The sequence below is a fragment of the Anopheles funestus genome, chromosome 2RL (assembly GCF_943734845.2).
Source record: "Anopheles funestus chromosome 2RL, idAnoFuneDA-416_04, whole genome shotgun sequence".
In the NCBI taxonomy this organism is placed as follows: Eukaryota; Metazoa; Arthropoda; class Insecta; order Diptera; family Culicidae; genus Anopheles; species Anopheles funestus.
Window position 1 is genome coordinate 55,905,732 of NC_064598.1, and position 26,903 is coordinate 55,932,634.

Below are 26,903 nucleotides of genomic sequence, written 5' to 3' on the forward strand. Positions count from 1 at the left end.
CTTACATTTCGATACGCAACAGCTAATCATCGCTTTTTTTTCTTGCTGCACAGAATTATGGGGTCGTACCGGCACATTACGACGAGCAGGATCAATACCATTCGCTGCCGGCACCGGAAACACAAACGTCCTCGCACGGATACCTCGAAAATAGCCCCGAGTTTTACTCAGCCATTCAGATGGAGCAGAAGTACATGCCGCCGCATTACAAATCGGGTCCCTACACCAGTCGAGGAGGACGCTACCATCAGCCGCACCATCACAGCAGTAGTGCTGGTGGTACCGGTGGTGGAGGAGGAGGCGGAGGTGGTGGGGGAGGATCGGGGAATCAACATGCACAGCAACAGCACCATCAACAACACCCACAACAGCAGCAGCAACAGCAGCAACAGCAGCAGCAGCAGCAGCAGCAGCAACAACAGCAACATCAGCATCATCACCCCCATCATCACCCGCATCACCATGCACATCATCATCCTGCCAGCCATCATCAGACAGCTCATCACACGGACAGTGGTTATCCGGAGTATGGTTCACCGTACGACACTCCTCCGTTCCAGACTGTTCCCAGTAATACGACCTCGCCTCAGAGTTCGGCCGCGTCCGGTAATGGAGCTCCAGGTGGTGGTGGTCCCGGAGGTGGCAATGGAAGCGGCAACAACAACAATAACAACAACGGAGACCTGCTTGGTGGTCACGTGGTAGATCCGTGGAGCTTACACCATCCCGGACAACATCCGCACGCCGGTGCACCACACCCATTGTTGGACTTTCAGCATCCGGCGTACATGGGAACGACGATGGGCTTCGACAAGACGATGTTAGGCACATATGGGGCGCAAGGTGGTGCACCGTGTTTTACCGGTTCCGGACCAATCCAGCTGTGGCAATTTCTTTTGGAACTACTCACGGACAAAACCTGCCAGAGCTTTATCTCCTGGACCGGTGATGAATGGGAATTCAAACTTACCGATCCGGATGAAGTAAGTGATCAGTGATGGTGATGATCGTGATCGCCCAGGACCAGGACTAACTTCATTTTTATTTTTCTTATTCTATTTATATAGGTCGCTCGACGATGGGGTGTCCGAAAGAACAAACCAAAAATGAACTATGAAAAACTAAGCCGTGGCCTGCGGTACTATTACGATAAGAACATAATACACAAAACGGCCGGCAAACGATACGTGTATCGATTTGTATGTGATCTTCAAACACTGCTGGGGTAAGAAGAAGCATCATCTGCGTTTCTGTGCAAGCTCGTATACTAATGTTGTATCCTTTTTCTTTTGTTCTTTACAGCTACTCAGCGAAACAGGTGCACGAAATGGTTGATCTCAAGCCTGACAAAAAGGACGATGAATAGACTTAGGTCAAGGCGGGTCTAATACAACCTTGCTGTGAGAGGAGGGGAGATTTGTGATTATGCGGTCCTACTCATCCCTCACTTCGTACTACTTCGAGCATGCATTTGCTGCTCATTCACTCGATCTCCCTCTTCTGGAGCCACCGTCGGAAAATGGGATAAACACTTCTCCAAAACCACACCATGGCGAAGAGAAATTAAACTAACTACTATCGGAGCTAGATGCGGACAAGCGTGTGCAGCAAAGCACGCGAATCGGTCTGATTCAAATTGGAAGAGACAAGTGGACAGCAGATTTCCCACCAAAATACGAAAATGGTTCCATATTTCCATTAACGATCGAAATGCACTTTTGCACAGAACACTGGTGCGCATGCATCTAGTCTCGCACGCATTCGTAAATTCGAGACTAAGGACGGTTCGTGTCGTTTAGATGTTACGGACCCAAAAGCAGGGCCCAGTAGGTAGTGGATGGCTTTAACAATGTTGAAGCTTATTTAGTTCGTTCCAAGCTGGACTTTGATTCTCGTGCTTTATTTTCACACTCCACATTCAGCTCCAACCATAGCGTGGGTTAGGTCGATCCCTCTTGCGGACGAAGCGTTTTGTGCGCGTGAACGCATAGTGGACAGAGTATTAAAAATGTTGTTTTTACCATTAAACAAACAATTGTGTAAACAGATAGTTTTTTTTTCGAACAAAAAACAAAATCAATTGTAACAATTAGAAAGAGAAACAGTTACAAACAAACACAAAAAGCTTCCAAATCCTAAGAACATAACTGTTCGATGGTGTGCTGAGTGCAAATAAATAAGGAAAAAAAGTTAAATAGGCTAAGGCTAATAGAACAAGCGCAGAAACTAATGGACAGTGGTGACGTGGAGTATAAGACAACTTACAAAACATCTACTTAAATCTTTCTACGAAGCACAAGCGATAGATAAAACGAGAAAGGATGTACACCACATGAACATGTGCAAATCATTGTATTCCAATAGATGCGATGGACGTTCCATGTTCGTAACATTTCATTCGTACAATAATACGACCTGTGCAGAAGCTTCAATCTATGTTACATTAGACATCCTTGCCCCGTGCTCCATCATCGGTGCTGCTTTCCAAAAGAGCATTCGGATCGGACGAAAAGAAAAGGCAACGTATAAGAGAGAGCACTTACAGGATCATTATTAAATGGCGATTTAGGTGAAGCAATCGTGAAGCTTTGTGATAAGTTCGTATAGATAAGGTTATTTTTATTACGTGTATGTATTTTTCTTGTTCTTTCGGTAATGTTTACTACTACAAACATGGAACGCGCCCGCTCGGTCGTGAATATGTGTGGAACCTTGCCGTCGCACACGGTTCCAGGCACCCTGCGTCTTGCTGCTACTGCAATGAAAATGTGCTTGCATTACCGTTCCAATGGAACAATACATTGCTTACGATTAAGTTTTTTTTTGTTTTCCTATTTTTTGTTTGTTTTGTTCTTTCTTACTTTTTCTGCTATTGACTATTTAACATATCTTTACTCCTTCCACTCGCACGAACGCAATGTGAAATTACGTTAAAAATTATTTATGGCACACAACACAACGGAAACAGCAAAAATTTTAAAGTGTAATACAGCAATACAAATGGGCGTCTATGAGCGAGCGAGATTCTGTTTTTTTTTAATTCCTCTACTAAAATTCCTTTTGTAGTGTGAAACACATTACACGTCGCCTGAATCGTTACCATTAATGAGGTGTTACTGGTTACGATCTATGTATTTACTTTACTTCAACTATGAGTGCCTCTTTCAATTTTATAAAAAAAAATAGATTTCGACAATTTAGTTACGGTTGAGTTTTAAATGTTTTTTGTGTTTTTCTTTTAGTATTTGTTTTATTTTTTTCGTTCTAAAACTCATTACTCCCTATCCCATGTTTCTTCTCTTCAGAGAGATCATCAAGAAAAAACAAAAACCCTTTACACGGTGAGCGATCAATGTTCAACTGTTAACTATGCGTCCATGTTTGTGAGATGTAGATTGGAAATAAATCATAACCACACGACAAACACAGATTGTAAAGAAAACTGAAAAGGGAAATACTATAACGTAGTTTGCTGTTTAGTGTGTAAGCGTTCTCCCTAATTGTGCAAACAATAAAATGAGTAAAACTTAGCAACATTTACTATGTGGAATCATCGAGAATCCCTGCTTAGGCTCGCGAAATCGATTTCGTTACACCGTTAGGGAACAGCATCAGGGTAACGTGTTATTATGCGTTTTAGCGTGCTATCAGTGATGATAGCAGCCAACAGCAATAGCCGCAGCACTGGGAAAAAGCCGATTGGAGCCAAATTTTTGAACCTCTTTGTGTGTGTTCGTCGTGTGCAGTTAATCTAATTACATGTGCTTCGTAACATATATAACACCGCCTCTTTCATCCGTACGATGGGTGAGGTAGGTGGAAAGGTAATAAGAAAGCAACGTTAAACGCAAATGAAGATTATTATTAATTGATGTAAAAAAAAACAAACAAAAACACAACAATACGGTAGTAAAGTAAAACTCTGTGTAGAGATACAAAACAAAAGCAAACCCTTATTTCGTGGTAAGGAAAGTTAAGTAATTATTGAAAATAATAATAAAAAAAAACATTATTCAAAACAATTTGTAAGTGATTTGGTTTGTGCATTGTATTTCATCGTGACCGTAAGCCGTAATCGAATCGAAAATGGAATCCGTCTTCTTGACTTGCACAGGGTTAAACAGCCGGACCTTGAATATCATTACGATGACAAGTCCTCCATCAACGGCTGCATCCGATTTCGGGTAGGTTCGACTCCAAATGTTCCAGCCAACGAGGTCGCTGTACTACTCTTCGTTTCGTGCCGAAAGGCTACCGTCAAACAGCTCAGCTAGCTAGTGGTTCATTCTCCTTCTTCACACGCCATGTTTGCACACATCGCCAAAGATAGTCCTTAGACCCGCCGTTCGAAAACGGCGATTCGTGTGTTGCAGGAGTCTTCTGGAGCGCGGGGGTTAGTGGGGGTGAAAATCGTGTGCTGGATCGTGCACCCCATTGGCGATATATGCTCGATGGGAATATAACAATTGTCCATCTTACTATAATCGTCGTTACTGTGGAATCTGAGCGTTTCTGAGCCGATTCCTCGATCCTTTGGTAAACGTCCGGAAATATATCCGCGATCCTTTGGTTCAACATCCTGAATGGATGAAGTTTGAAAAGTAAGGAAGTTAGGCCATGTCCTCAGCTCACACGGCTCAGTAACTAAGAGACCAGATAGTTTTTCATCCAGCATCACCTGGATTGCGATGTTGGGGTCTCATCTCCCGTAATGTATCGGTACAGATGCACTAAACGTTATAAAGAAGCGTTTAAAACGACATATGAAAAACGTTACGAAATTAGTTAGCGATTTAAGGACATATGCAATAATTTTAAAACATTTGAAACGATAAATCAGATGTCATTTGGAATTAATTGACTCGTGTTTAAAAAAAAGCCTAACCGTTCTAACCGTTTCCTCGTAGATGTACATACAGCACGTGCAATTGTGAAGTGAAACATACGCACTACCACCGATTTATCTGCATTCTAGGTAAAAGAAAGGATGTCAAGAGAAAGAAAGCAAACTAGTTCAATGTTCAGGGAGAGCTCCACCTCAGTTCTCCCTTTCTATCGGTGTTAATGAAGTGCGTTAATTAATTCAATTTGCATCATTTATGGTATTATTCTTTACCGATAATAGTGCAATGGGGACGGGGTGCAACGTTTTGGTAATAGCTTTTTTTTGCACACCACTAACAATGATCAAAGTACAAAACAATTTGTTACTACTTTCGTAATCAGACTGTGAATGTTTTATCCAACAACTTTAGCTATTTTACGCTATTACTAATCCTTTTGGCAAGAAAGCAGGTTCTGCTGGAGATAAGCACGCACGGCTACACAACCTACCATCTCGGGTCGTGTAATTTTGGCCAACGAAAAATTCCACTCCACCAAGGATGATTTTACCCGATATCTCCGAAAACTGGTTCCGTTTCGGTTCGGTACCGTTTGCTTCCTGTCCTGTGTATTCTTTCTACGATGGGAAATGGGAATGGACATATTTTGCACAAACGTGACGCATTTTACTTCCGGACCACATTACGAGGACGCAATTAAATCGAATCGTAAAACAATGGGGTCAATGGAAAACAAAAAATCCTTAACCCATGGGGGTGAGATCCACCTTGCTTGCAGTTCGTCTGACTTTGTAACGCGGACGGATGGCAACAACAGTCAAATCAAACATCATCATTGACAATTTAAAAAAAAAGAATCCATGCCATGGAAGAAAAGGTAAAAAAAACAGCCTCAACACAGCCTGGGTCACCATCGGTACAAATCGAGGTCATCGAAATCGGATCTAGCTCAATGTACCTGTTGAACCGATACGAATGCGAAGGTCAAGAATGAAGGGACCGGGGGCAGATAATAATGCAACATAATGGGTGGGAAGTGATTGGTCATTTTCAATGTACACACAACAAACTCACACACGCGGACACAACACTCAATTCACCGATAATGCATTCATACATATTCCACGAGGAATCGGTATTCGATAGAACCTTTATTAGCACCTTCACGCACGACACCGACGCACAGCCTATTGTCAAAGAGCGCCACAAGCTACATAGTCTTATCGGTCATGGTGCAGCCATCGGGACCGACATGTGCGATTTGTTTGGGGCGGGAGGAAATAAACACAACACAAGAACCGACTTTTGCTACGCGGTGTGGCCGTTAGAACCTTTTTTTTTGGCAGGGAGGAAAATTGCGACGAGTGTAAATTTGATTCACTGCACCCATGGCACTCGATGCCGCCATTCGACAGGAAACAAAAAGAAATTCCTCGACAAGCGCACACAGGCAGGTGTGTGATGGTGTTGGCAATAATAAAAAATACCAACCACGCCAAGAATAACGCATAAACCAGCAGAATTACCCCAACGCCACGAACGCCACAAAACCTAACCTCCGAACCACCATCGTGGCCTTCGATGGTGCTGAAGCAGGAAAGTTGAAGGAGAGTTGGGAACCAATATAAATAGGGAACAACTGGCTAAAGGGGTTTAATCAGTGTACGACTTTACGGTTCTACGGTTGTACGGTTCTAACTCTGTCTCTGTGGATCGTCACAGCTCACACAAATAAGAACGCTTGTTGGAAACGATCCTGTGGTACGGCTGTGGATTTTTTCAGTTCGGATAGAATAAACACCATGTTGGGGTCAGATTTGCTGTGTGTGTTAGCGATAGGTTGGCTCGCTGTTGGACATTCGCATGCGAATGTTATTCTGTACGACGAGACCGTGGACAACAGTATTGCTGGATCGAGCGATTTCATAGACTTATCCCATCTCGGACCCGACCTGTACGGTGAACCAGATGAAGAGGTGGGCAAATTGGTGGCCAACTACGATCCGGCCACCGATAGCAGAAATGTGGAGGAGCTCGGTTCGTACGTCCAGGGAGATATACTGATCAATCGTCCAGGTGGACGGAACGGTATTTCGAATAACGCTGCCCGTTGGCCGAAGGGTGTGGTACCGTTTGTGATTTCGGGAAACTTTGGTAAGTCAAACCGTACTCCTGATGTGCCCCGATCCCCCTTGTGACTTGTGATCCTCATCTGGCTCTTTGCAGACGCTAAGGGTATGCAGCTGATCGAGCAGGCCATCAATGAGTATCATCAGAAAACGTGCATCCGCTTCGTCCCTCGAATGGGTGAAACCAACTACGTGTCATTCGAAAGCTCGGACAGTGGCTGCTGGTCAAGTGTGGGCATGATCGGAGGCAAGCAGCCAGTCAATCTGCAGATTCCCGGCTGCACCACACTCGTCGGTACCGTCATGCACGAGATGATGCATGCGCTCGGATTTCTGCATGAACAGAACCGGGAAGATCGCGACAGTTGGGTCGCGATACGGTACGAGAACATCAAGCCAGGAACGAAAAATAATTTCGAAAAGGCAAAGAAGGGTTCCACTAACAGTTTCGGCGTGTCGTACGATTACGGCAGCATTATGCATTACTCCTCGAATGCTTTCTCCACCAACGGCAGGGCCACCATCGAGGCGAAGGTAAGTGAGAGTAACCTGTACCCACCCATTCGAGCACGTACGCCATCCAATACACAACCATACCCGTGTGTCATGCTTAAACATTTTCCCATTTTCACACGCAGAAACCTTTTACTGGTGACATGGGCCAACGGATCGATTTCAGTAAGAGTGATCTCGAAAAGATTAATCTCATGTACAACTGCAAGTAGCGCACACATTCGGCACGGAACATCGAACACACACTCCATCTCACCGCGAACTAACAACACCACCTTCATCCGATCTCCCGGCTTGGAAATACCCCGTCCGTTTAGTGTCCGTTTTATTATGCAAAAATAAAATCATTTGACGAACTTTTTCCTCTCGAATGCGTACGAATGCTTCTCTGAATGTACGTCCTCTTCTTATCTGTGTACCCAAATTGGTTGACCTCATGCATCAACATTCGCAACTCGCACAACACACCGATACCGATCATTCGATCATGTGAGAAACTCATTCTAGCTCGCCGGTGGTAGCCAAATGGGCCAACGAAGTAAGTTCTCCAGCAGCGATCTTGCCAAACTGAACGCTATGTATGGATGCAGGGGAGGTTCTTCAACGGCTGGCAGCAGCACGGGTGCGTCTAATGGGTCACAGACGCAAAGACCCAGCCGACCAACGCGTCCTTCCAAACCGGCAAGCAACCATCGTCCCGGAGCACAGATTGCCGGTGCAATTGTGAACCTGATTGGGGGTATCTTTGGCGAGGAAGATTCTAACGCTACTGCCAACGCAATGGATGCAATCCGGCGATGAAAACGATAAGGAAACTCCGATAGAATCGTGAACGTCGCTTAGCGGAAATCATGCCAAACTGTCTACCTCATTTCATGAGCGATCGCGAACAAAAACGGTGTTTGTCGTACTACATATGTTTTCCTTTCATTAATAAAGCTACTCGATATCTCTCATACACGCTCTCGCTAACCGCCTTGTATGCTTTAGAATGGGGTTAATTTGAAGTTTTCTGTACATCTGTCGCTATTCTTTTTGTTTCCACACCAACCTTTTCATTCTAGAAACCTGTGAATGGTGCTAAAATGGGACAGCGGGATGGATTTTCATGGAACGATATGGAAAAACTCAACCGAATGTACGAATGTGAAGGAAGCAAAGGAAATGGACAAACGGCGTTTAAGCCTCCTCCATTGGGAATGTTACCTTCTACAGGAGGAGTGTTCGGTCCGGTAGGATCTTCGAGTCCAGGTGGTCCAGGTGGTCCAGGCCCATATTTTCCACCATCGAGCCCCGGCCCCTACAGTCCTTACTATCCAACGAATGGGGGACCGATGTTCCCCTACGCACCATATCCAGGTACAGGATACCCTGGTCCGGGGTTTGGATATTATCCTTACGATGTTAAAGTGTCGGAAAACGGCGAAGCAGCGAAGGAAAAAGATGCGCAAGATATGCACAACTAAATCTATACAGTTTTTTTGCTAGCCAGGGAATGATTTTAATAAACTGTTACTAACACAACACTCAATCGTTACATGTATCGCTTATTAACCAACATCCGTGATCTGGGAAGTTTGCACTGACTCAGTGTATGTAGCCTGTACTGCATTTCCGGAGCTGTCACACGTGTTTGTACGTTCTTCATCAGTTTCTGATAATCCGTCGGTAACACTATACGCTCGTCGTGCTGATTCACGTCCTGACCCTCGGCACACTCGGCACACTGCTGGCTTCCGTACAGGGTGCTGATGGGCGCATCTTCCTCCACCACAGTGCTATCCGAACTCATTCGAACCAACTTCAACACCTTCCGCTCGATGGCAGATAGGGCACTCATCAAGTTCTGCTCCGTCAAACGATCACGGTCGGAACTGGTCGTTGCTGCCATGAGCTGTTTTATTTTTGTTCGATCAAATCCTACCACCGATAAAGCCTGTTCGACAATGGCGAGCTTTATTTCTAGTGCCTCCTTTTGTAGGTTAACTTCCTCTTTCAGTTTCATCGAGTGCTCCTGGGCGGCAAGTAGCTGTTGCATATCCTGCTTCAGGTTCCTTTCATCCGCAAACCTTTTCCGTTTTTCGCCTTCATGCAGACGCTCGCTGTCCTTCTCGAGATCACGTGCAATACCATTAGCTTCCTCAATTTTAGCATTCGTTATGTTCATATACCGAAACAGTGCCGTGTACTTGTCCTGTTGTTTTTCTATTTCCAACAGAATATCCTGAACCGCGGCAAGCTTTAAGTACTCCTTAGTATCATCAATGATAGTACCGAAACGATTGATTTTATCCCGGTGCACTGTCTTGAACAGGTTGCGCTTTCGGACCAACCTTGGATCGAGATCCGCAACAGCCCGTTGGAAACCCTTCGTGTGCAGGAACTCGTTGATATACCGTGTGCCTACAATCTGCCTTTCCACCTCTATCATCTCCTGTACACGGGCCCGCTTATCTCGTGTTTCCTGAGCTTTCAGCGAATCGATCCGATAGCACAGATCTTCACCCTGATTGAAAGCCAATGTTGCCCGTTCAATCATGTCGAGTAAAAATTTTCGGTTCCTGTTTAGCTCACCAACATACTGCTGCCACTGTTGATTGTAGAGCTTTCGTTCGCCGAGCATGTTCTCTATCTCGCTACGCTGTTTCCGATTTTCTGTATGCAGCTTACCTTCCAACCGCCGAGCATTATGGAGTCGGCTTTCGATAGCTGCTAGCTCTGTGCGAGATCTTTCCAACGCTTCTTCGTACACAAAGTCTGATGGTAGTGCCTTGATGGCACATTCTAGCTCATTGTTGGCACGCTTTATTTGGGACATTAGCTCGTTCATATCCGTTTTAGCTGCTTCGATCTGTTTATCGTAACGTACGGCATCGTCCAACATCCGTAAAATGTAGCCACGAACAATTTCTGCCTCACGACGATGGACGGGAGCATTAAAGATTTTCAATTTAATCTCTTTTTGAGCTTTCTCGCGCTCGAGATGTACCAGCCGTTTGTTTAAGCATCGTATCTGGTAAGCTTCAACAGTTTCTCCAGGTTTGATTGCATCTATCTTCTGATAGCGATACTTCCAACGAATAATTTCGGCCTGTTGATTACGCCGCTGCTCAGCACGCTCTTCGGGTCCGAGATTTTCCTCCGGTCCAAAAAAGGTAGGGGTAGCCTTTACGTTTGCCATAATGAATCAAATCGGTACCTATAAAATATATCGGAAGTGAAGCTTTTTTTTACCTACTAGGTAATGCTATGATTGCTTCGTTGTACGGTAGCAGGTATGTTGCACACTTTGAGGATTGCTTTAATCGATTGTTGCAAATAGACTGTTAGGTTCGCGTTACTAGTCCGGATCCAAGAATGCTATGCTGCTTCATTCACAGTGAAGCTCTCTGCTCAACGAGTACAATCCCGCGAATTTTCGTTCATTTCATTAGTTTCAGACAGCGACTATTGGTGTAAACGCATGAAAATGCAACGTTTTGCTGCGGCATTCAAGCTGTTCCGGCGGGAAGCACACACCATCCCAAAGCATCTCGAAGCTATACCCAACGAGCGCGATCCACCGTTTTCGAAGATGGTCGAATATTGCTTTCACAAGGCATGTATCGTTCTCGAGCCACAGCTGATTGAATCGATGAACAAGTATCCCTCGATGAGTGCGGACAAGCGCATCAACAGAGTGCAGGCAATTTTGAAAATCATCTCTAACAATTCCAGCACACTCGAGTTTCAGTTTCCTTTCGTGCGCGACGACGGTAGCTATGAGATGGTGACAGCATTCCGAGCCCATCACTGTCTCCATCGTCTTCCGGTAAAAGGGGGCATTCGATACTCGCTGGATGTGTGCAAAGATGAAGTCGAAGCACTTTCCGCCCTAATGACCTTCAAGTGCGCCTGCGTAAATGTACCGTTTGGGGGAGCTAAGGGTGGAATCATAATTGACCCCGCTAAGTACAGTGAAAAAGAGTTACAAAGCATCACCAGGCGCTACACGGTGGAGTTGGCGAAAAAGAACTTTATCGGTCCAGGTATTGATGTGCCAGCTCCGGATATGGGTACTACGTCACGCGAAATGTCCTGGATAGCCGATCAGTATGGGAAAACGTTTGGACACCGAGACATCAACACGATGGCCGTTGTGACCGGCAAACCGTTGAATCAAGGTGGTGTTCGAGGCCGCACAGAAGCAACCGGTAAAGGGGTGTACATTGCGACCAATTGTTTCACGCGTGAAGCCAGTTGGATGCGTGAGATCGGTCTCGAGCCCGGACTGGAAGGGAAGTCGGTCATTGTACAAGGTTTCGGAAACGTCGGCCAGTACGCTGCCGAACATTTCCATAAGGCGGGCTGCAAAGTGATTGGTATTATCGAAAAGGATGTTTCGTTGCACTGCAAATCCGGTATCGACATAAAAGCGCTCAGTCGGTACAAGACCCAACAGAAGACGATCAAAGGATACCCGAAGGCAAACGAATTTAATGGCGATTTGCTGCTGGAAGAGTGCGATATCCTCATACCGGCTGCGATGGAAAAATCTATCACCACCGAAAATGCCAAAAACATTAAGGCAAAAATCATAGCCGAGGGAGCCAACGGTCCCACGACTCCTGCTGCTGATAAGATTCTACAGGATCGCCGCATTCTCGTCATTCCTGATCTCTACTGCAATGCCGGAGGTGTAACGGCGTCTTATTTTGAATATCTGAAAAACATTAATCACATCTCATTCGGGAAGCTATCGTTTCGCCACGAGGCTCAAAATTTGCGAGAAGTGCTCGCTTCTGTGCAGGAGTCTTTGCGCAGTGCCGGAGTCTGCGTTACTGTAACACCAACCAAGCCCCTCAAACATTATTTTGAACATGCCAGTGAGGCAGATGTGGTAACTTCCGGTCTGCAATTTGTATTAGAAACGGCTGGCAAAGGCATTATGAATGTAGCCTCGCAGCACCAACTATGTTTAGACATTCGAACAGCGGCCTATATCTGGTCGGTGGAGAAAATTTTCAAATCCTACGAAGAAGCGGGACTTTCCATGTGAACATCTATGCATTTTGTCTAATTTCACGCAATAATTCAAAATTTAATCGTTAATGGTTGTTTTCTAATTTGTTTCTAATAACGTGATCAAGTACAAGATTAAGTTCACCTACCTCCAAAAGAGTCAATCGGTTATAAAGAACAGATTCTGGCAAGTTAATTTTTTCGTCCAAAAATACATTTCTACGACACGATCTCGTTAGCACATATAAGGAACTTTGGAATATTTCAAATTATTTTTTGGCAATTAGGATTGCAAACTTTGCTCCAGTCAAACGTTAAACCTGGTTTGTTTGTATACAATTCTATTGTTGTAATAAACTTACTTGTTTACTTAACTGTTACAATAATTACTACTAGACGGAGTAACGACAACTGCCAGTATTTTTTTTTGTATTCATAAAGAACGGCTTGGTCGTATTGGTCGTCATGGTCATGTTTGTAGCGAGGATCTTGATCGTTTTCCACTTCGAGTGTTCCGGATTGTGTTCGATCTTGGAGTTTCTAATGTCGTGCAACTTCTTGTGTGTAGTGCCAAACCCTTCACACATCCTACTCATTCATGCTTTCTATCATTCATCCATTCATACATCATCATTCATTCAAGCGCGGTACAACAGATATAAGACAACCAAACAGTAAGAGTAGGAGGTGGCGAGGAGAAGGGATCGCGCCAATAATCCGTTCGCTCTCACTATGCAGTTCTATCTGGCTAGGTGGTGAAAATAAGTCTAGAAAGCACGAAACGGCCGGCACGACGATCCGGTACGATCGTTAAGCCAAGAAGAAGAATTACAAGCGGAAGACAGTAGAAGCTCCCAAATTACTTGGTATTTACCAAAAAAGGGCAATATATTTGCTAGCGACTGATATCACGACTTCCTGCTGTCATATTCTCACTACACTTCCGTTTGGAAACTCGCAATCAAAAAGGCATTCTTTTAAGGGAATTGTTGATTACCATTTCATAAATGTATTGAGAGTTTACCTAACTAGGTTCGGCACATGGTACGATATTTCAAGGAATAGGTTTCGCAGAGATTGTTGAATGGTAAGCCATTTTTTATCTATTTTATATATCAATACTCATATCATCAGCACTGGTATCGCTCATTGGAGATGTTTTTGTGTACCAATCGTCAAAATTTAGCTGCATGCGCATCGTAGACCGAGGAACGCTACCGCTAACCTCTTCACTATCACCTTCCGGTTCATTGCGTGTGTCTACTTTGACCGATACTTTACTTTCGTCCTTGGACAATTCCGTTTTATCGCTCTCTTTCTCATCATCCTCCTCCTCGTCCACGCCTTCCGCAGAGTAGAATGGAAGCGTTTGCTCTTCCGTCAGATCTTCAATCACGTATTTCAGTATAGTGGTGGTAAATACGTCGTCTCGCTTCAGAGACAAACTTTTGTGGAAAGAATCTACCGCATCATACAGCTGACCCATTAAAGCTTGTACAAATCCGATCGCGGTGTATGTTGCCGCATTCAGTGGTTTCAACGAGAGCGCCCATCGATGAAATTCTAACGCTTCGTCGTACTTTTTGTTTTTCCTGCAGCAGTGACCAAGATTGTTAAGCAAGGGCTCCCAGCGTGCGGTCAGCTGTTCATTATTCTGTTTCACCATAGTTCGCACCATTTCTAGCGTGCTGCGGAAAACTTCTTCAGCGCACTCGTAATGTTCACATTCGTACTTTATAACGCCCAGTTCGTGCAAAACAAAAACATCCAGCGGAGCAATCGACATCGCTTGATAGAAAAACTTTTCCGCCATAGCATGATTTTTCGTCAGTCCACACTCGACTCCGATGTACAGAAGGGGCAGATGGCATCCGCGCATTAGTTGTGTCGCCTTAAAATATGCTGCCATTGCTTGATCATGTTCGTTTTCCTTTGCGAATGAATGACCGTAAGCCAACCATGCCGGACCGTACAGACGGTCGAGTGCCGTTGCTTTTGAAAGATATCGCCTTGCTGGATCGCTTTTACCGATCAAATCATAGTAGCACCCTACGGCATACCATGAGATGGCGTCATCTGGGTAAAAGTCAACTAATTTGTGGGCGACGTAGAATAGTCGATTACAGTCCTTCATCTCCATCAGGCATCCTATCTGTACGGTAAGCGATCGCTTGTGGTATGGATCGTTTTTTAGTATTTCCTCTAACATTTTTATACACCGCCGATAGTCGCAGCTGTAGAAATATTTTTCTGCCCGCGCTATCATTAAATCTATGCTTGACTCCAGTTTATCCATACACTGCTCATAATGAACAGTTGTGGTTCCCGAATTGATCTTTGGGCGATTGATACGGAAAGGTGTTTCCTGTCGCGAATTATTCGTCCCTCCAACACTGAGCAATGTAGTACCACCGGTTATGCTGGTTCCAAGCAACGATGCCCTGGTCAAGGAGGTATGAATCAAATACGAAGGGTTGTTTTTAAGATCTTCCAAAATTTTGTTCGCTGGAGACATGATTTCGCTTTGTTTTTGTTTTGGTCGTGGTGCTGGTGTGAAACTTTTTGAAATCGATGATTTACTCGTTTCATTGTTTTTACAATTTTTCATTTTTTCCTTCAACTCATGCCACAGGCTCGTGTTCATTGAAGATACGGGTGGATCATCCAGATTGGCTTGCTGTACAAACGGAAAAAAAAACATTATGCAATAGCAACGGGTGAAACACATTTGTACTATCTACCCAAGCACTACTTACCATTGCAATTGATTCGTAATATTTCTTCAGCTTACTCTCATAGAGACGCTTTAGAACCTTTCTTTCCGGCTCTGTACATTGCTGTACCATTGGAATGTGCTGAATCAGTTCCTTCTCCTCCCAAGCCATTAGCATGTCATGCTGCACTAGTGCGTCCAGTGCTTCGGTACAGTAAACTGATTTATGCAGTGCCTGGACGTAACAATCCATTGCTAGGCTGCGATTATCCATCGATTCCAGTATCTTACCCTTGAGAAAGTACACCGACGCTATGATGTCGGTTCTATACGGTTCCTCATACACGCTACCATCACTTTCGTCCGTGACAGAATCATCTTTCATGCTGGACATAGTGCTTGCTCCGATTCGGCCACTCAAAGCACATGACAGTGTTTCGCAGTCGACCGCATTTAGAATCTCCAGGGCAGATTGATATTCCTTGGCTTCGTTCAAACACTCCGCGGCCAAGTAATGGCAAAGCAGATTAGTTTTCTCCAGCCCACGGCTACGAATTGTATGAGCTGCTCGCTGGAACTCCCGCAACAGAAACATGCACTGTGCCTCCCAGTACACATCGCGGGGTTCGCCATTGCTGAGTACTGTTACCTTCTCGGCCCAAAACAGAGCAGTCTGGTACCGGCGCTAAAACAAAAACGCACAAGCAGATCGTTTGTCAAGCGCAATCGTTAACCACCTGCTCCGGCTTCGTGATGGCTAAATAAAAGAAAGGGGCCTACCAAATCAATGTAGTTTTTCACTATTTTACGATAGCACTCGATATCAATCAGCTCTTGTTCCATCGTAAGCGGTTGTAAACATGAATGCAAATAAGGGCGCCTAAAACCGTGATAGCGGCGACTTGTCAAACTTTCCAATGTCGGCAATCGATTAATCGACGAACGCGTGTTTCGATGAGACATTTTTATGAATTTTAAATATTTCTCTACATCTACTGGTGAGCGCTTTGAAGTAGGAAACAATCCAATACATATTAGCGGGATGTTCTAACAATATAATATTCGTATTTCATTTGCCTCAATTATGGGGAAAATGCGAAAATATGTTGCGCATTATTTGCGCTTGATGATTGCTCGAATTATGCTCACAGCTCGAATTATTTTTACTGCTCGAGACTAATGACAGATGGTTGACATTTCACCTAGCAATAATAACGCCGTAACGAAAACTCACGCCAGCTAGCAAAACAGTGTGGGGAGTTTTTTCAGTTATTCAGTTATTAAACCCTTTTTTCGTATATTGTAACAAAGTTGTGCAAAGTTGCTGAACAAAATTAATCACGATTGAGTGCGATATCGATGGAGAGTGAAGGATCTTCACCGCCCGCCTTTGGGCCTGCTGCCTTGGGCTTGCACCCAGTTGGAACGAAATTTCCTGTCAAAATAGCGAACACCCAGCCCATGCAAGTATTGAACGCTAGAGGAATGCCTGCACGAATTCGAAAAAAGAATCGTCTCTTTTTCGACGACGACATCATTAACGACAAAATTCCATCTGCAAAAGCCACCCCGAAAAAAACACCCGGTTCTACAAAGAAACAATTGATCAGCGCCAAAACTCCACGCAGGGAGTTATCTACTTCGCCCCGTAAAGTGCTGCCCAGACTGTCGTTGAAAAAGAAATATTCGTCGCGCTATGCACATTTGAAACAGAGCGGCAGGAAAAGGAAAATTGATCATGATGATAAGGTGCACGATATAATGAAGTTGATTAATACGAGCTCATCGGCTGAATCGGACAGAAACCAACGGCTCGGGCATAAGTTCCGCAACTTCATCGTACTATCCAAGGCACATCGGTTTTGCTACTACGAGTTTTTCTACAGTGACATTGACCGCAACCTGTTCGGTTCACCGAGCGAGTTCGAACAGCTAGTGCGATCAAATTATCCGCAGCTCAAAACGAACAATCTCACCCGGGCGGAATGGCGCAAAGTACGAGCATCTTTCGGTAAACCAAGGCTGTTTTCTCCCGCATTCCTAATGGAAGAACGGCTGGAGCTAGCTCGCAAACGGGAAAAAATACGAATACTACAATCGAACAGCCTGGGTGACATCTCTTTCATCGAAGGTTTACCTAACAGCATTTCGAAGCAAATCTCACCAGGCACAAAGGTAACGGCTAAACTGAGGGCACCGTACGACGGAATGTACAACGGCACGGTAGAAGGGTACGCATACGAAGCGAGAAGTTACAGGATCACATTCGACCGACCTGGGCTAGGAACGCGCTTGGTACCGGACTATGAAGTGTTCTCAATGGAAAAATCAGACACAATTAAGCTGAACAGCATCACGAAGGACTATCGGGTAGCTTATCAAAACGCTTCCTTCTATCTCGCTTCCCCTAAATCAAAACCAACCAGCGCCGGCGGGGATCCGCTACTGGGCAGCGACATTGGACAAAAGCTTAACACCAGCGGCAGGAAGGTGTTCTTTCCCAAAGAAAACATTGGAGGATATCCGGTGAAGTATCTCGAGCTGATCGTTCGCACGAAGAAAACACTTTCGGCCAAACAGATGAAACTGCTACGCTTGCAGAATATAACTTCCGAAGCACAGATCTACAAATCGTACGATAACCCCCTGCCAGAGGAGTTCAGAAAACGTTACGCTATGTTGATAGTTGCTATCGATAAGCTGAACCGTGATCTAGCGGATCAATTGAATCAATTGCGTGAATATGTAGGCAGCTTGACGCACGATCCGGAAATGTTGGCGATGATCACACCAAGCCACTATCGTGAACAGTCCCGCGAGAAAGCGGCCCAGATCTTTGAGAAAAACAACAAGGGTCACGTTAAGAACGATCATATTGTCAATCTGATTAAACATCTTACTACCATTATGTACCTTGCATCGAATGTGAGTAAGAACGAAAAGGATGAGCTCAGCATCATGGCACTGAAGGGCGCGATCGTAGAAACTAGAGAATTGCTGGAACCGGGAAATGTGACCGCGTTTAACCGTAATGTTGCCCATCCCATGAGCTACATAGATTGTCAGCCAAGTTCGTCTAAATCATTAAAAACGGAGTAAGATCGATTGCGCCGTATAGGCTGCAGGGCGGAGTAGAAAAATGTGCGATTCATATGCATAAGAATGTAGTGTAAGAGGGTTGCTAAAATAGTATAGACGGAAACTCATGGGTCAACAAGAAGTTTGATCTGGTCTGAGTGCATCAATTAGCAGCTAGCTTGGCATCGAACAAGACTGGCAACGATTGTAATCCGTAACAAGAAAAGTGTACAGAATGCGATTATAGCAAGAATATAATGAAAATTTGTGTGAAATTTTTAAAGCATGTACAAAATTCTACAGCTTGGTCCAATAAAATATAGTTGTACAATAGGTAATTTCAGTGTTTTCTTTAGTAATAGAATACAATATTTAATAAACGAGTCGATTGAGAAGTCGAAACTCAGTCCATATTACATGTTTAATATCTAATCAGATTGGCCTATACAGATGCATAGATTTCGCATTCACAAGAAAAAGGTTAAAAATCTTAACCAACGCAATACTACTGGGCTGTTTTCAGTTAAAATTCATTTGAGTAGTAGGTATACTGAACATTTTGAGCATGTCCTAAAATCTTTAATTTATTTATGCAAAAGTTCTAAAACTAGGTCGAAGCAAATGTTTAACACCGAGTGTTGTTTCAAAATTTCATGTTTTTTGATAGAAACGACTCCAACTTCGAACCATTTTTAAATAGCCCCCTTAAATATCCCAGTGCAACGGGCTGCGAAGATGCGAAAAAGTTTATGTTGTTTTTTTCAGTCGTGCTGTCAAAAGTGACTTTCTTTTTTTTTATTAGAACAATTGTCAAGCATTCCGGGTCGAACATTTTGCTGTGCTGTAAAATATCGTATTTTTCTCTGTTTGTTTGTACAAATATGCAAAGTTTGTTGGTATAATAGTGCATTCCTTCTCAAGCTTTTCGCGTACGGGTCAATCACTTATTTGTGCAGTTGTTTAATTCCGCTGGGAAATCATTGGTGAGTCAGCGATAGTTCACAGATAACACCGTTACACAGAAGTGTAATACCCCGCCCTGCTTCAATGCATTTGCAGTGTCAACTATTGCAGAGCATTAGAATATCCGGCAACAGTTTTTCAGGCTCACTCTACTTACCATGTGGAAATCAACGGCGGGCCGCGATATTGATACTACCGCTGTAAACCAAGGAGCCGAGGATGACGACTGGGAAACGGATCCAGATTTTGTGAACGATGTTAGTGAACAGGAGCAACGATGGGGCTCCAAAACTATCGAAGGCAGTGGCCGCAATGCTGCCGCCATCGACATGCAACAGCTGCGCGAGGAAACGGAACGCGCCGATGCGGATAAGAAGCGTAAAGAAGGTCCAAAAGCATCACATGGGTACGGTGGCAAGTTTGGCGTGGAAAAGGACCGGATGGACAAATCTGCGGTCGGCCACGAACACATCGAGAAGGTGGAGAAACACGCTTCTCAAAAGGATTACGTATCCGGATTCGGGGGTAAGTTCGGGGTACAGAAGGATCGCGTCGATAAATCAGCCCTCGGTTGGGACCATGTTGAGAAAGTGGATAAACATGAGTCACAGAAAGATTACAAGACTGGATTTGGTGGGAAGTTTGGCGTTCAGCAAGATCGTCAAGATAAATCAGCCGTCGGATGGGATCATATGGAAGCGCCACAGAAACACGAAAGCCAGCTCGACCACAAAGTGGTAAGTGCAAGAATGTCGGGAGAAACGTACGTTAATTTCTCTAGGGTGCTCCCTAATCTCACCGTTTTGTGGCCAATAGGGCTTCGGAGGAAAGTTTGGTGTGCAGACCGATCGAAAGGATAAATCAGCCTTTGGCTGGGATCATGTGGAGAAACCACAGATGCACGAAAGTCAGCTCGATCACAAAATTGTGAGTAGTTTCATTACTAGTACGGATTGCGCACGTACTAATATGGGTTGCTTCGATCATTGTTCTATGGCACACAAGGTGGTAGACTGTTGTTTTTGGCATTAAGCAATTGGCGGAACTTAACATCACATATACACAACTTTAATAGCTTTCGTTGTTTCCATAACATTAATTTAGGACGAACTTGATTGTCGCATGTATTTAATTTTTTTTTTCAACCCTCTACTCCCTCCCCCTTTTCCACCGACCGCATCTATCTCCTTTTCATCCATTAGGGATTCGGTGGAAAGTTTGGAGTACAAAACGATCGGATGGATAAATCAGCACTTGGGTTCCAGGAGCAGGATAAAATCGGTACTAATTATACGAAGGTGAAGCCAGACATTGGATCCGCTAAGCCGTCCAATTTGCGTGCAAAGTTTGAAAACTTTGCCGCCACAGCTGAAGAAGACGCACGAAAGCGTGCCGAAGAGCAAAAACGGTTGCGCGAGGAAAAGGATCGACGCGATCGAGAAGAAGCGGCAAAACGTGTTGTAAGTTACGATTGCATATGGCAGTTGTTATGCCTGAGTAATGCAAGGATTTTTCTTCTGTTCGCTAGAATTATTCGGCAGAATCAACGGCAGAACCGAAAAAACCGGAACGGAAAGGTCCTATAAATACGGGAAGAGAAGCCGGAGTCAGTAGTGCTATCAACAACTTCAACAAACCCCAAGAAAATGCCTCATTGGAAAAATCAAGAGTAAGTTAAACGGTAGTTTCTTTTTGTATAGAAACTAAACTATGTACTACTTCAGAAGGATCCAATTCTGCTACCGAAGGAAGAAGAACCGCGTAAGCTGGTACAGCCGGACGTGATTCCAACATCTGACTCCACTTCAGTATTGACTGCAGCAGTTGAGCAACCCGAGACAGCACCCGAACAGAACAGCCAAGAGCCGGCACCAGTTACTCGTACATCTTACAGCGCCACACCAGTAGCAGTGGCCGATACAGAACAACCGGCCAGCACAGTGGTTTCCACCGGCCAAGAGCAGGAGGCGGATGTCGAACCGCCTGTGCAAGAAGACGTGGAGGAATTCATTCTCTCTCCGGACAATCCTGGCATTCAAGCCATTGCTTTGTACGATTATCAAGCTGCAGCGGATGATGAAATATCGTTTGATCCGGACGATAAGATAACACATATCGAGATGGTGAGTAATAAAAGCAACATAGCAATATGTATGAACGAAGGCAAGTCCGATGCAAAGAAGTTAAAATGTGTAACTAACAAATGTTTCAGATCGATGAAGGCTGGTGGCGTGGATGGTGCAACAATAAGTATGGACTGTTTCCGGCAAATTACGTGCAGTTGCTGCAATGAATCGTGCTCAAAGTCATTGTTCAACGGCACAATTTTCTATCTGCAATAGCATAGATTGCAAGCATTTATAGCATTTATATTTTCCAATATTCATTTAAAAGCTTTTTTTTATTATCAAACCTTGTAAAACGCTTTTTCATCAAAATGGATGAAACTTAATTCCCTTTTATTTTTCATACGTGTTTCGATATGTAGGTATCAAGTTCTTCCGTATCATAGTATTTTCTTTATTAGGTATCCAAAAAGTGAAGGTATTAATGACAGTGTGCTTGCATAGTAAAAAATTATATTCTTTCAGATCGGTATGCAAATCTTCACATCTTTTACGATGTGCGCAATCAAGAACATGCAAGCGAATACGGGAGAACCTGCCAAAAAACAGATCGTTGATACTCCTGCTAGAAAACTATTGTAAGCAAGTTGTGCTCTAACCGTTAAAAATGTCCACATTTGGAAAAATGGGATTCGTTTTAATCGAAATAGTTACAAAATAAAGTAGATTAACTCTGACGGGTATAACCGACTTGTTAAATGAATTTCCAAAACAGTTAATGGACACAAACTTGATGCGACCATGCAGCAAATGGAAGTGGCCCAGAAGTTTATTGATAGTAGACTGCTTTCTCAAATGTTAGACTGACAATCTAGCTGCAGGTAAAATAATCTGAGAAAGCTAGGAATGGGTTAACACTTCCGCGGCTTTAGTAACAAACAATTGCCATGCGCTGTAAGTACATGTAAATACGCCAAGAAAGTTTTAAGAGTGAACGAAAGATCCATCAAGCCAACTTTGTTTATTAATTGGTTACTTGCCTTATTGATTAAAAACTCGTTTTTCGATATTCTTTCTTGTCCTCCTTTACAATGTGCTAAGATGGATTAGTTTTTCTTTTTGCTTTGCTTTGGTTTGGCTTTATCCTTCTCCTTTCCAGCTTTGGCAGCGGCTGCAGCAGCTCCAGCAGAACCACTAGTGAAGTAAGAAGTAAGCATTTCACTGAATTCGGGCAAATCGTTCGTCATCTGAAAAGGCATTTCTATTAGCACCTGCGTAAGAAAGAAACCCTAGTAAGGGCTGAGAAGGTACCGCTTTACCTTGGATAAGTTTAAATTTTCCATTTCCTTCTTCGTTTCTGGATCACTCATGATTTTCGGTAGAATAAGCATTATACCCAATGGCAATATCATCATCAGCACCATCGGATTAAACAGAAAGTCTGTAATTTTCCACTGTTCGCGCTGCTGGAAATACCGGAATCGGGTAAGAGCTTTCAGCTTCAGGGGATAGGGCAGCTGCAGCACTTGGGATGGCTGAACATAATTCAGCTTACGAGCACGGAACTTTCCTTTGGGATTGATTTCTACCCTCACGGGTTCGTAATAATAGTCCGGATTTACAATTTCAACCACATAACTGCCGGATGGCACCGAGCTGATCAGAAAAGTGCCGTCTTCCCGAAGAAATCCCTTGTATTCACCACCGTTGATGGATATTTGTGTGTCGAGTTGCCAGCCGAGTTCTGAGTCTCCCCCGTACAACTCTGGTGGATACACTTTGCCCTCGATTGCATATCGAGCAGCATCATCGAACTCCTCCATCCCATTGTCGGCGGCCGTAGAAATTAGGCACAGCAAAGCGGTAACCAAACAATACTCCAATATTTTCATTTTCAATGCTTGTACGTGACTCTGCGATTGATTTTCTTTTCCGCTGTCAGCTCTATTTTGCGAACTTCATTTGTAAATGTCAGTGGATTGTCATTGTACTTATGCAACGGAGGAAAGTGACAACGAGTTGTTATGGTTTTGTGGTAAAATTATTGTTCAAAATAAAAATCGCCGGAAGGACGATGACTCTGTTCCAACAACCACGCTGGCTGCGAAAATGGATTCGACGCCGAACAAATCCAATACCGATGGACCGGGCGCATCTTTGGAAACGTCGCTTGAGCTTATTCTACGCAATAGTGGCTTGGAATGCTTTCGGAGGCGTTTGTTACATGATCTACACCGGGCGCAATGATTGGGCTAAGTTTTATGGGTACAAAAGTGAGGAAGAAGCACAGCTGCCACAGGCCGTTCGTTTTGCAAAGCAGCTCAATCTTCCGAACGCAAAAGTCGTCAAGCTAACCGGGCTCACCAAAACAGACGAGTACGAACTGAAAGATCATCAAGTTTTGCGCCAAGCTGATGGCAGTGCTAGTGTAGAAAAGTAGAACCATGCGTAGCGCTTTGTATGAAATATTTACTTTATTCGTGTAAAAATAATAATGATATATGAAAGATGTATCCGTGTCGCTTTTTTTTAAATACGCTATAGCATGCTACACAATCTAGTCGTGTAGTGGAGTGATTTTTGAAAATCTGGACCGCCAATAAATATGCACCAGCATATTATCGAGCGAAGGGTAGTTTAGTGTGATGTGATGATAGTGCATCTGCATTGCTCTAGATATGCCTCATGGGTAATGCAAATCTTCGACGAAGGAACTGTTTGATATCACATTTTTCTTTTTCAAAGCACTGATACAGAGGTTCCATCCAGTTCGATTACATCCGCCGAAGCTCTTGCATTCGCGAGTGTATCTGTATCCTGAAACACAAAATGAAAACGCTCATTAAAGATTTACATTTGCCAACCTTATGCTTTTTCGTACCTGATCACTTCGTATTTTGCAACGATAATGTTGCACTCTTGGCGATACAACTTTTTCATGATGCCAAGGAAATCTTCTAGTTGCTGTAGCTGGAACATATCCCATTTTATGATATGATCTTTCTCCGATGAAGCTAAAACAAAACGAAGGAATAATTAATCTAGTGTGATCTGTGTGAGTGTGCCATTACTACCAAGTGTACTCACATTTTGCATAGAGAAACAACCATTCTGGGACCTTTTCCGTGTTGTATGGATTCGCCGGTACTAAGGCACTATGACGAGGAAAATGCGGTACAATCGGTCGAGGAATTTCCACAGCCGGTGCATGCGTTAGATAGCATGAGGCCAAGTATGGCAGAGTTTGTTCTTGGTTACCAAAATAGCTTTTGGAGAAAATAAAAATAGAGTAATATTTCCCTTGTTACAACATTTCGTTCATGTTGTCAAGCTTTAGAAGCATGACATGTTAATTGTTTAAAAAGTGTTTTGCACCATTGTGAGTCATAAGGAATCATCATTTCGTTCAGACTGACTATCGTAAAAAATTTAAACGTTAGGCTTAATTTAAATACCTATGCATAAAATTAAAACTTACTTGAAAATCGTTCCATAACGTGCCGCTTCTATTCTTTGCCATCCCGTTGGTAGAGCCTTTCTATCGAGCGGATGAGCCCAGTGTGTTGTTTTAGTGTTATGATCAATGTAATACTTTCTACCTCTTAGCGTGTAATCCACGGACCAACCAGGTGGTAACATCAGTTCCTCTTCACCACTGTCTCCATCGGGTTGTTGCGGACCACCCGAACTCTGAGTAATACTTCGTTGTCCTGGCACTGCACCACCGGTCGCACTTGCCGTACCAAGCCGTGCAGTACGTAAAACCACCTCCCCGTATGTAACACTATTAGGCTTGTTTGTGCCTATTATCATATTTGAATACAGTGGCTGGGCTTGGGCTTGGAGCGATGTTGCCTGCAATGCTTGCGACTGTGTAAGTCCCGGACTGTTGCTGCTCCCAGTTTCACCTCCCGACTGTCCACTAACGCACACGTTCGAATAGAGCGATTGGTGTGACGAGTTGTTACTGTTGTAATTCTGGTATATCGTACCGGAGTTCGTGTTACTATAAATTGGCGATTCGGGTCGACCGATCAGTTGGGATTGGTTTTCATAAATTGGATACAGATGATCCTGCTGCATCGTCTCTGGTTGGTTCTGCGGTTGCTGATTGTTCGGCTGTTGTGCCGAAGGCTGCAGCTGCGGAGTTTGACGGGTTGAATAATGGCGTATAAAAAGGGTCTGTTCATTTGTTAAACTGTTTCCGGAGGAGCCAGATGATGCGACGGGACTTCCGTTACGCAATATATTTCCATAGTTGTCAAAACCATTCCTGTGGTTGTTTGTGTGATGTTGGTTGTAGGATAGTTTTCGTTCAAAGTTGGAACCATATCGCTGGCTATTCAAAGCCTGATGGTCCTGTTGTTCTTGCTGTTGTTGCTCCAGATGTTGCAATTGTTCTTGCTGCTCGTGATGCTCATGCATTTCTAGCTGCTCCTGACGCTGTTGTTCCTGCAGCTCCAGTTGCTGTTGCTGCTGTGCTTGGTGGTGAAGTTGTTGCTGCTGCAACTGCTTTTGTTCATGTTCTTGTTGTTGGAACATTTGCTGCTGCTGTTGTTGCAATCGATACAGGTTCGCTTCGCTTTGCTGCATTAGGATCTGATCAATCGTATCGATGTCCACGTAATTTCCGTGGCTATTGTTGTTTCTTACGTCGTTCATCGGAACCGGAAGGCCCATGGAAGTAGTCGGGGTTTTTATCAGCATCATGGGAAGATGTTTTGTATTGCCGTTCATCAAATTAAGTCCATTGGATGGATCGTTGTTCAGATTTATGCTGCCAAACTTATGAGCCAAATTCGGAATATTATTGCTAGGTGTATACTTTCCTTCGTGGCCAAGCCCTCCTACTTTCGTCAACACCTTGGAGTTACCGAACTTTTGCAGATTTTGAATATTGCTGCTGTTAGCAGTCAGAGGAAGACCCGGTGGCTGACCGGCATTGGAAACAATCTGCTGCGAGCTCCTTCTGGCTTTAGCGAGTTTGCTTTTATTCTGCTCCGCGGTCCACACGTTTACAGCTGACATAACACGAAAGAAACCTTATTAATTTACGCTCTATATTCACTGTTTATCTGCAGTTGCTGTAGATTAAACCCAGCGCTTTCTAGTGGTTGCAAACCACATTGAGAACTTAGGACACTGACTAATTAGGACATTGCAAACCATACTCACTTGGTATTTCCGGTGGCGTGTCTTTTTTCACGTATTTACCTACCACACCTTCTTTAATAGACTTATCTTTACTTTTCCTGGACAACATGTTGTCGCCCTGCACCGTTTGCTGGTCAGTGTTTGGATGCAAATGATTTGTTTTGAATTGCTATGGAACTATTTTTCTGAAACCATTTTACCCAACGAGAACGCGTCGATAGCGTAATAACAAGGCTGGTACACACAACGCGAAGTTTTGACAGCGGAAGGCAATGAAGCAATCGGCTCGTATTTTTTTTTATTTCAATTAACGCTGACTTGTTTGGAAAGAAATGTTTGTCAAATGTTTGCATAAAATTTATACAAAAATATGAGAAAGTTATTGAGGTTTGAGTTCATATTTGCCGGCCGTACATTTTTAATAAATGCGCTGGTTACTGCA

The 26,903-nt window shown here is 43.9% G+C and overlaps 10 protein-coding genes across 18 annotated transcripts in view; 6 read left to right on the forward strand and 4 right to left on the reverse strand.

Annotated features, from left to right (window-relative positions):
* The window catches only part of LOC125774622 (ETS-like protein pointed), an 86,652-nt gene extending 82,630 nt beyond the window's left edge, over positions 1-4,022 (forward strand). For all 6 annotated transcript variants that reach the window (XM_049444719.1, XM_049444718.1, XM_049444721.1 and 3 more), the window contains 3 exons: positions 54-983; positions 1,068-1,225; positions 1,303-4,022. In XM_049444719.1, the coding sequence (XP_049300676.1) occupies positions 54-983; positions 1,068-1,225; positions 1,303-1,366 (1,152 nt within the window). In that variant the 3' untranslated portion in view covers positions 1,367-4,022. The remainder of the gene's footprint in view (positions 1-53; positions 984-1,067; positions 1,226-1,302) is intronic.
* A 463-nt stretch (positions 4,023-4,485) lies between these two features.
* On the forward strand, positions 4,486-9,012 carry LOC125774647 (hatching enzyme 1.2). 2 transcript variants are annotated; one of them, XM_049444776.1, is made up of 3 exons: positions 4,486-6,998; positions 7,071-7,507; positions 7,994-8,533. In XM_049444776.1, the coding sequence occupies exons 1-3, from the start codon at positions 6,647-6,649 to the stop codon at positions 8,285-8,287; spliced, it is 1,083 nt and encodes a 360-aa protein (XP_049300733.1). In that variant the 5' UTR covers positions 4,486-6,646; the 3' UTR covers positions 8,288-8,533. The 2 variants fall into 2 exon arrangements, with proteins under 2 accessions (XP_049300733.1, XP_049300732.1); XM_049444775.1 differs by lacking the exon at positions 7,994-8,533 and adding an exon at positions 8,551-9,012 and having other exon boundaries at positions 4,487-6,998.
* On the reverse strand, positions 8,995-10,825 carry LOC125774634 (golgin subfamily A member 1). Its single transcript, XM_049444743.1, has one exon. It carries the CDS (start codon positions 10,665-10,667, stop codon positions 9,021-9,023), a length of 1,647 nt encoding a protein of 548 aa, XP_049300700.1. The 5' UTR covers positions 10,668-10,825; the 3' UTR covers positions 8,995-9,020.
* Positions 10,826-10,845: 20 nt separating this feature from the next.
* LOC125774636 (glutamate dehydrogenase, mitochondrial) lies at positions 10,846-12,739 on the forward strand. Its single transcript, XM_049444748.1, has one exon. The coding sequence runs from the start codon at positions 10,950-10,952 to the stop codon at positions 12,522-12,524; it is 1,575 nt and encodes a 524-aa protein (XP_049300705.1). The 5' UTR covers positions 10,846-10,949; the 3' UTR covers positions 12,525-12,739.
* Positions 12,740-13,473: 734 nt separating this feature from the next.
* LOC125774623 (cell division cycle protein 16 homolog) lies at positions 13,474-16,272 on the reverse strand. Its single transcript, XM_049444725.1, has 3 exons — positions 15,981-16,272; positions 15,244-15,885; positions 13,474-15,164 (listed from the first exon to the last, which is right to left on the reverse strand). Exons 1-3 carry the CDS (start codon positions 16,161-16,163, stop codon positions 13,596-13,598), a joined length of 2,394 nt encoding a protein of 797 aa, XP_049300682.1. The 5' UTR covers positions 16,164-16,272; the 3' UTR covers positions 13,474-13,595.
* Positions 16,273-16,412: 140 nt separating this feature from the next.
* On the forward strand, positions 16,413-18,616 carry LOC125774631 (protein lin-9 homolog). Its single transcript, XM_049444740.1, has one exon. The coding sequence runs from the start codon at positions 16,560-16,562 to the stop codon at positions 18,297-18,299; it is 1,740 nt and encodes a 579-aa protein (XP_049300697.1). The 5' UTR covers positions 16,413-16,559; the 3' UTR covers positions 18,300-18,616.
* Positions 18,617-19,061: 445 nt separating this feature from the next.
* Positions 19,062-22,053, forward strand: LOC125774637 (src substrate cortactin). Of its 2 annotated transcripts, XM_049444749.1 has the most exons (7): positions 19,062-19,261; positions 19,338-19,978; positions 20,058-20,168; positions 20,444-20,701; positions 20,770-20,910; positions 20,966-21,364; positions 21,454-22,053. In XM_049444749.1, exons 2-7 carry the CDS (start codon positions 19,400-19,402, stop codon positions 21,532-21,534), a joined length of 1,569 nt encoding a protein of 522 aa, XP_049300706.1. In that variant the 5' UTR covers positions 19,062-19,261; positions 19,338-19,399; the 3' UTR covers positions 21,535-22,053. The 2 variants fall into 2 exon arrangements, with proteins under 2 accessions (XP_049300706.1, XP_049300707.1); XM_049444750.1 differs by lacking the exon at positions 20,058-20,168.
* Positions 22,054-22,097: 44 nt separating this feature from the next.
* On the reverse strand, positions 22,098-23,275 carry LOC125774655 (ER membrane protein complex subunit 7 homolog). Of its 2 annotated transcripts, XR_007421089.1 has the most exons (3): positions 22,627-23,275; positions 22,348-22,554; positions 22,098-22,259 (listed from the first exon to the last, which is right to left on the reverse strand). XR_007421089.1 is itself a non-coding variant. In XM_049444792.1 (2 exons), the coding sequence occupies exons 1-2, from the start codon at positions 23,197-23,199 to the stop codon at positions 22,414-22,416; spliced, it is 714 nt and encodes a 237-aa protein (XP_049300749.1). In that variant the 5' UTR covers positions 23,200-23,275; the 3' UTR covers positions 22,290-22,413. The 2 variants fall into 2 exon arrangements, 1 of the variants encoding a protein (XP_049300749.1); XM_049444792.1 differs by lacking the exon at positions 22,098-22,259 and having other exon boundaries at positions 22,290-22,554.
* A 25-nt stretch (positions 23,276-23,300) lies between these two features.
* LOC125774658 (uncharacterized) lies at positions 23,301-23,820 on the forward strand. Its single transcript, XM_049444796.1, has one exon. It carries the CDS (start codon positions 23,301-23,303, stop codon positions 23,745-23,747), a length of 447 nt encoding a protein of 148 aa, XP_049300753.1. The 3' UTR covers positions 23,748-23,820.
* On the reverse strand, positions 23,757-26,723 carry LOC125774626 (scaffold protein salvador). Its single transcript, XM_049444728.1, has 5 exons — positions 26,483-26,723; positions 24,786-26,328; positions 24,395-24,573; positions 24,189-24,321; positions 23,757-24,124 (listed from the first exon to the last, which is right to left on the reverse strand). The coding sequence occupies exons 1-5, from the start codon at positions 26,568-26,570 to the stop codon at positions 24,082-24,084; spliced, it is 1,986 nt and encodes a 661-aa protein (XP_049300685.1). The 5' UTR covers positions 26,571-26,723; the 3' UTR covers positions 23,757-24,081.
* Between the last annotated feature and the right edge of the window lie 180 nt (positions 26,724-26,903).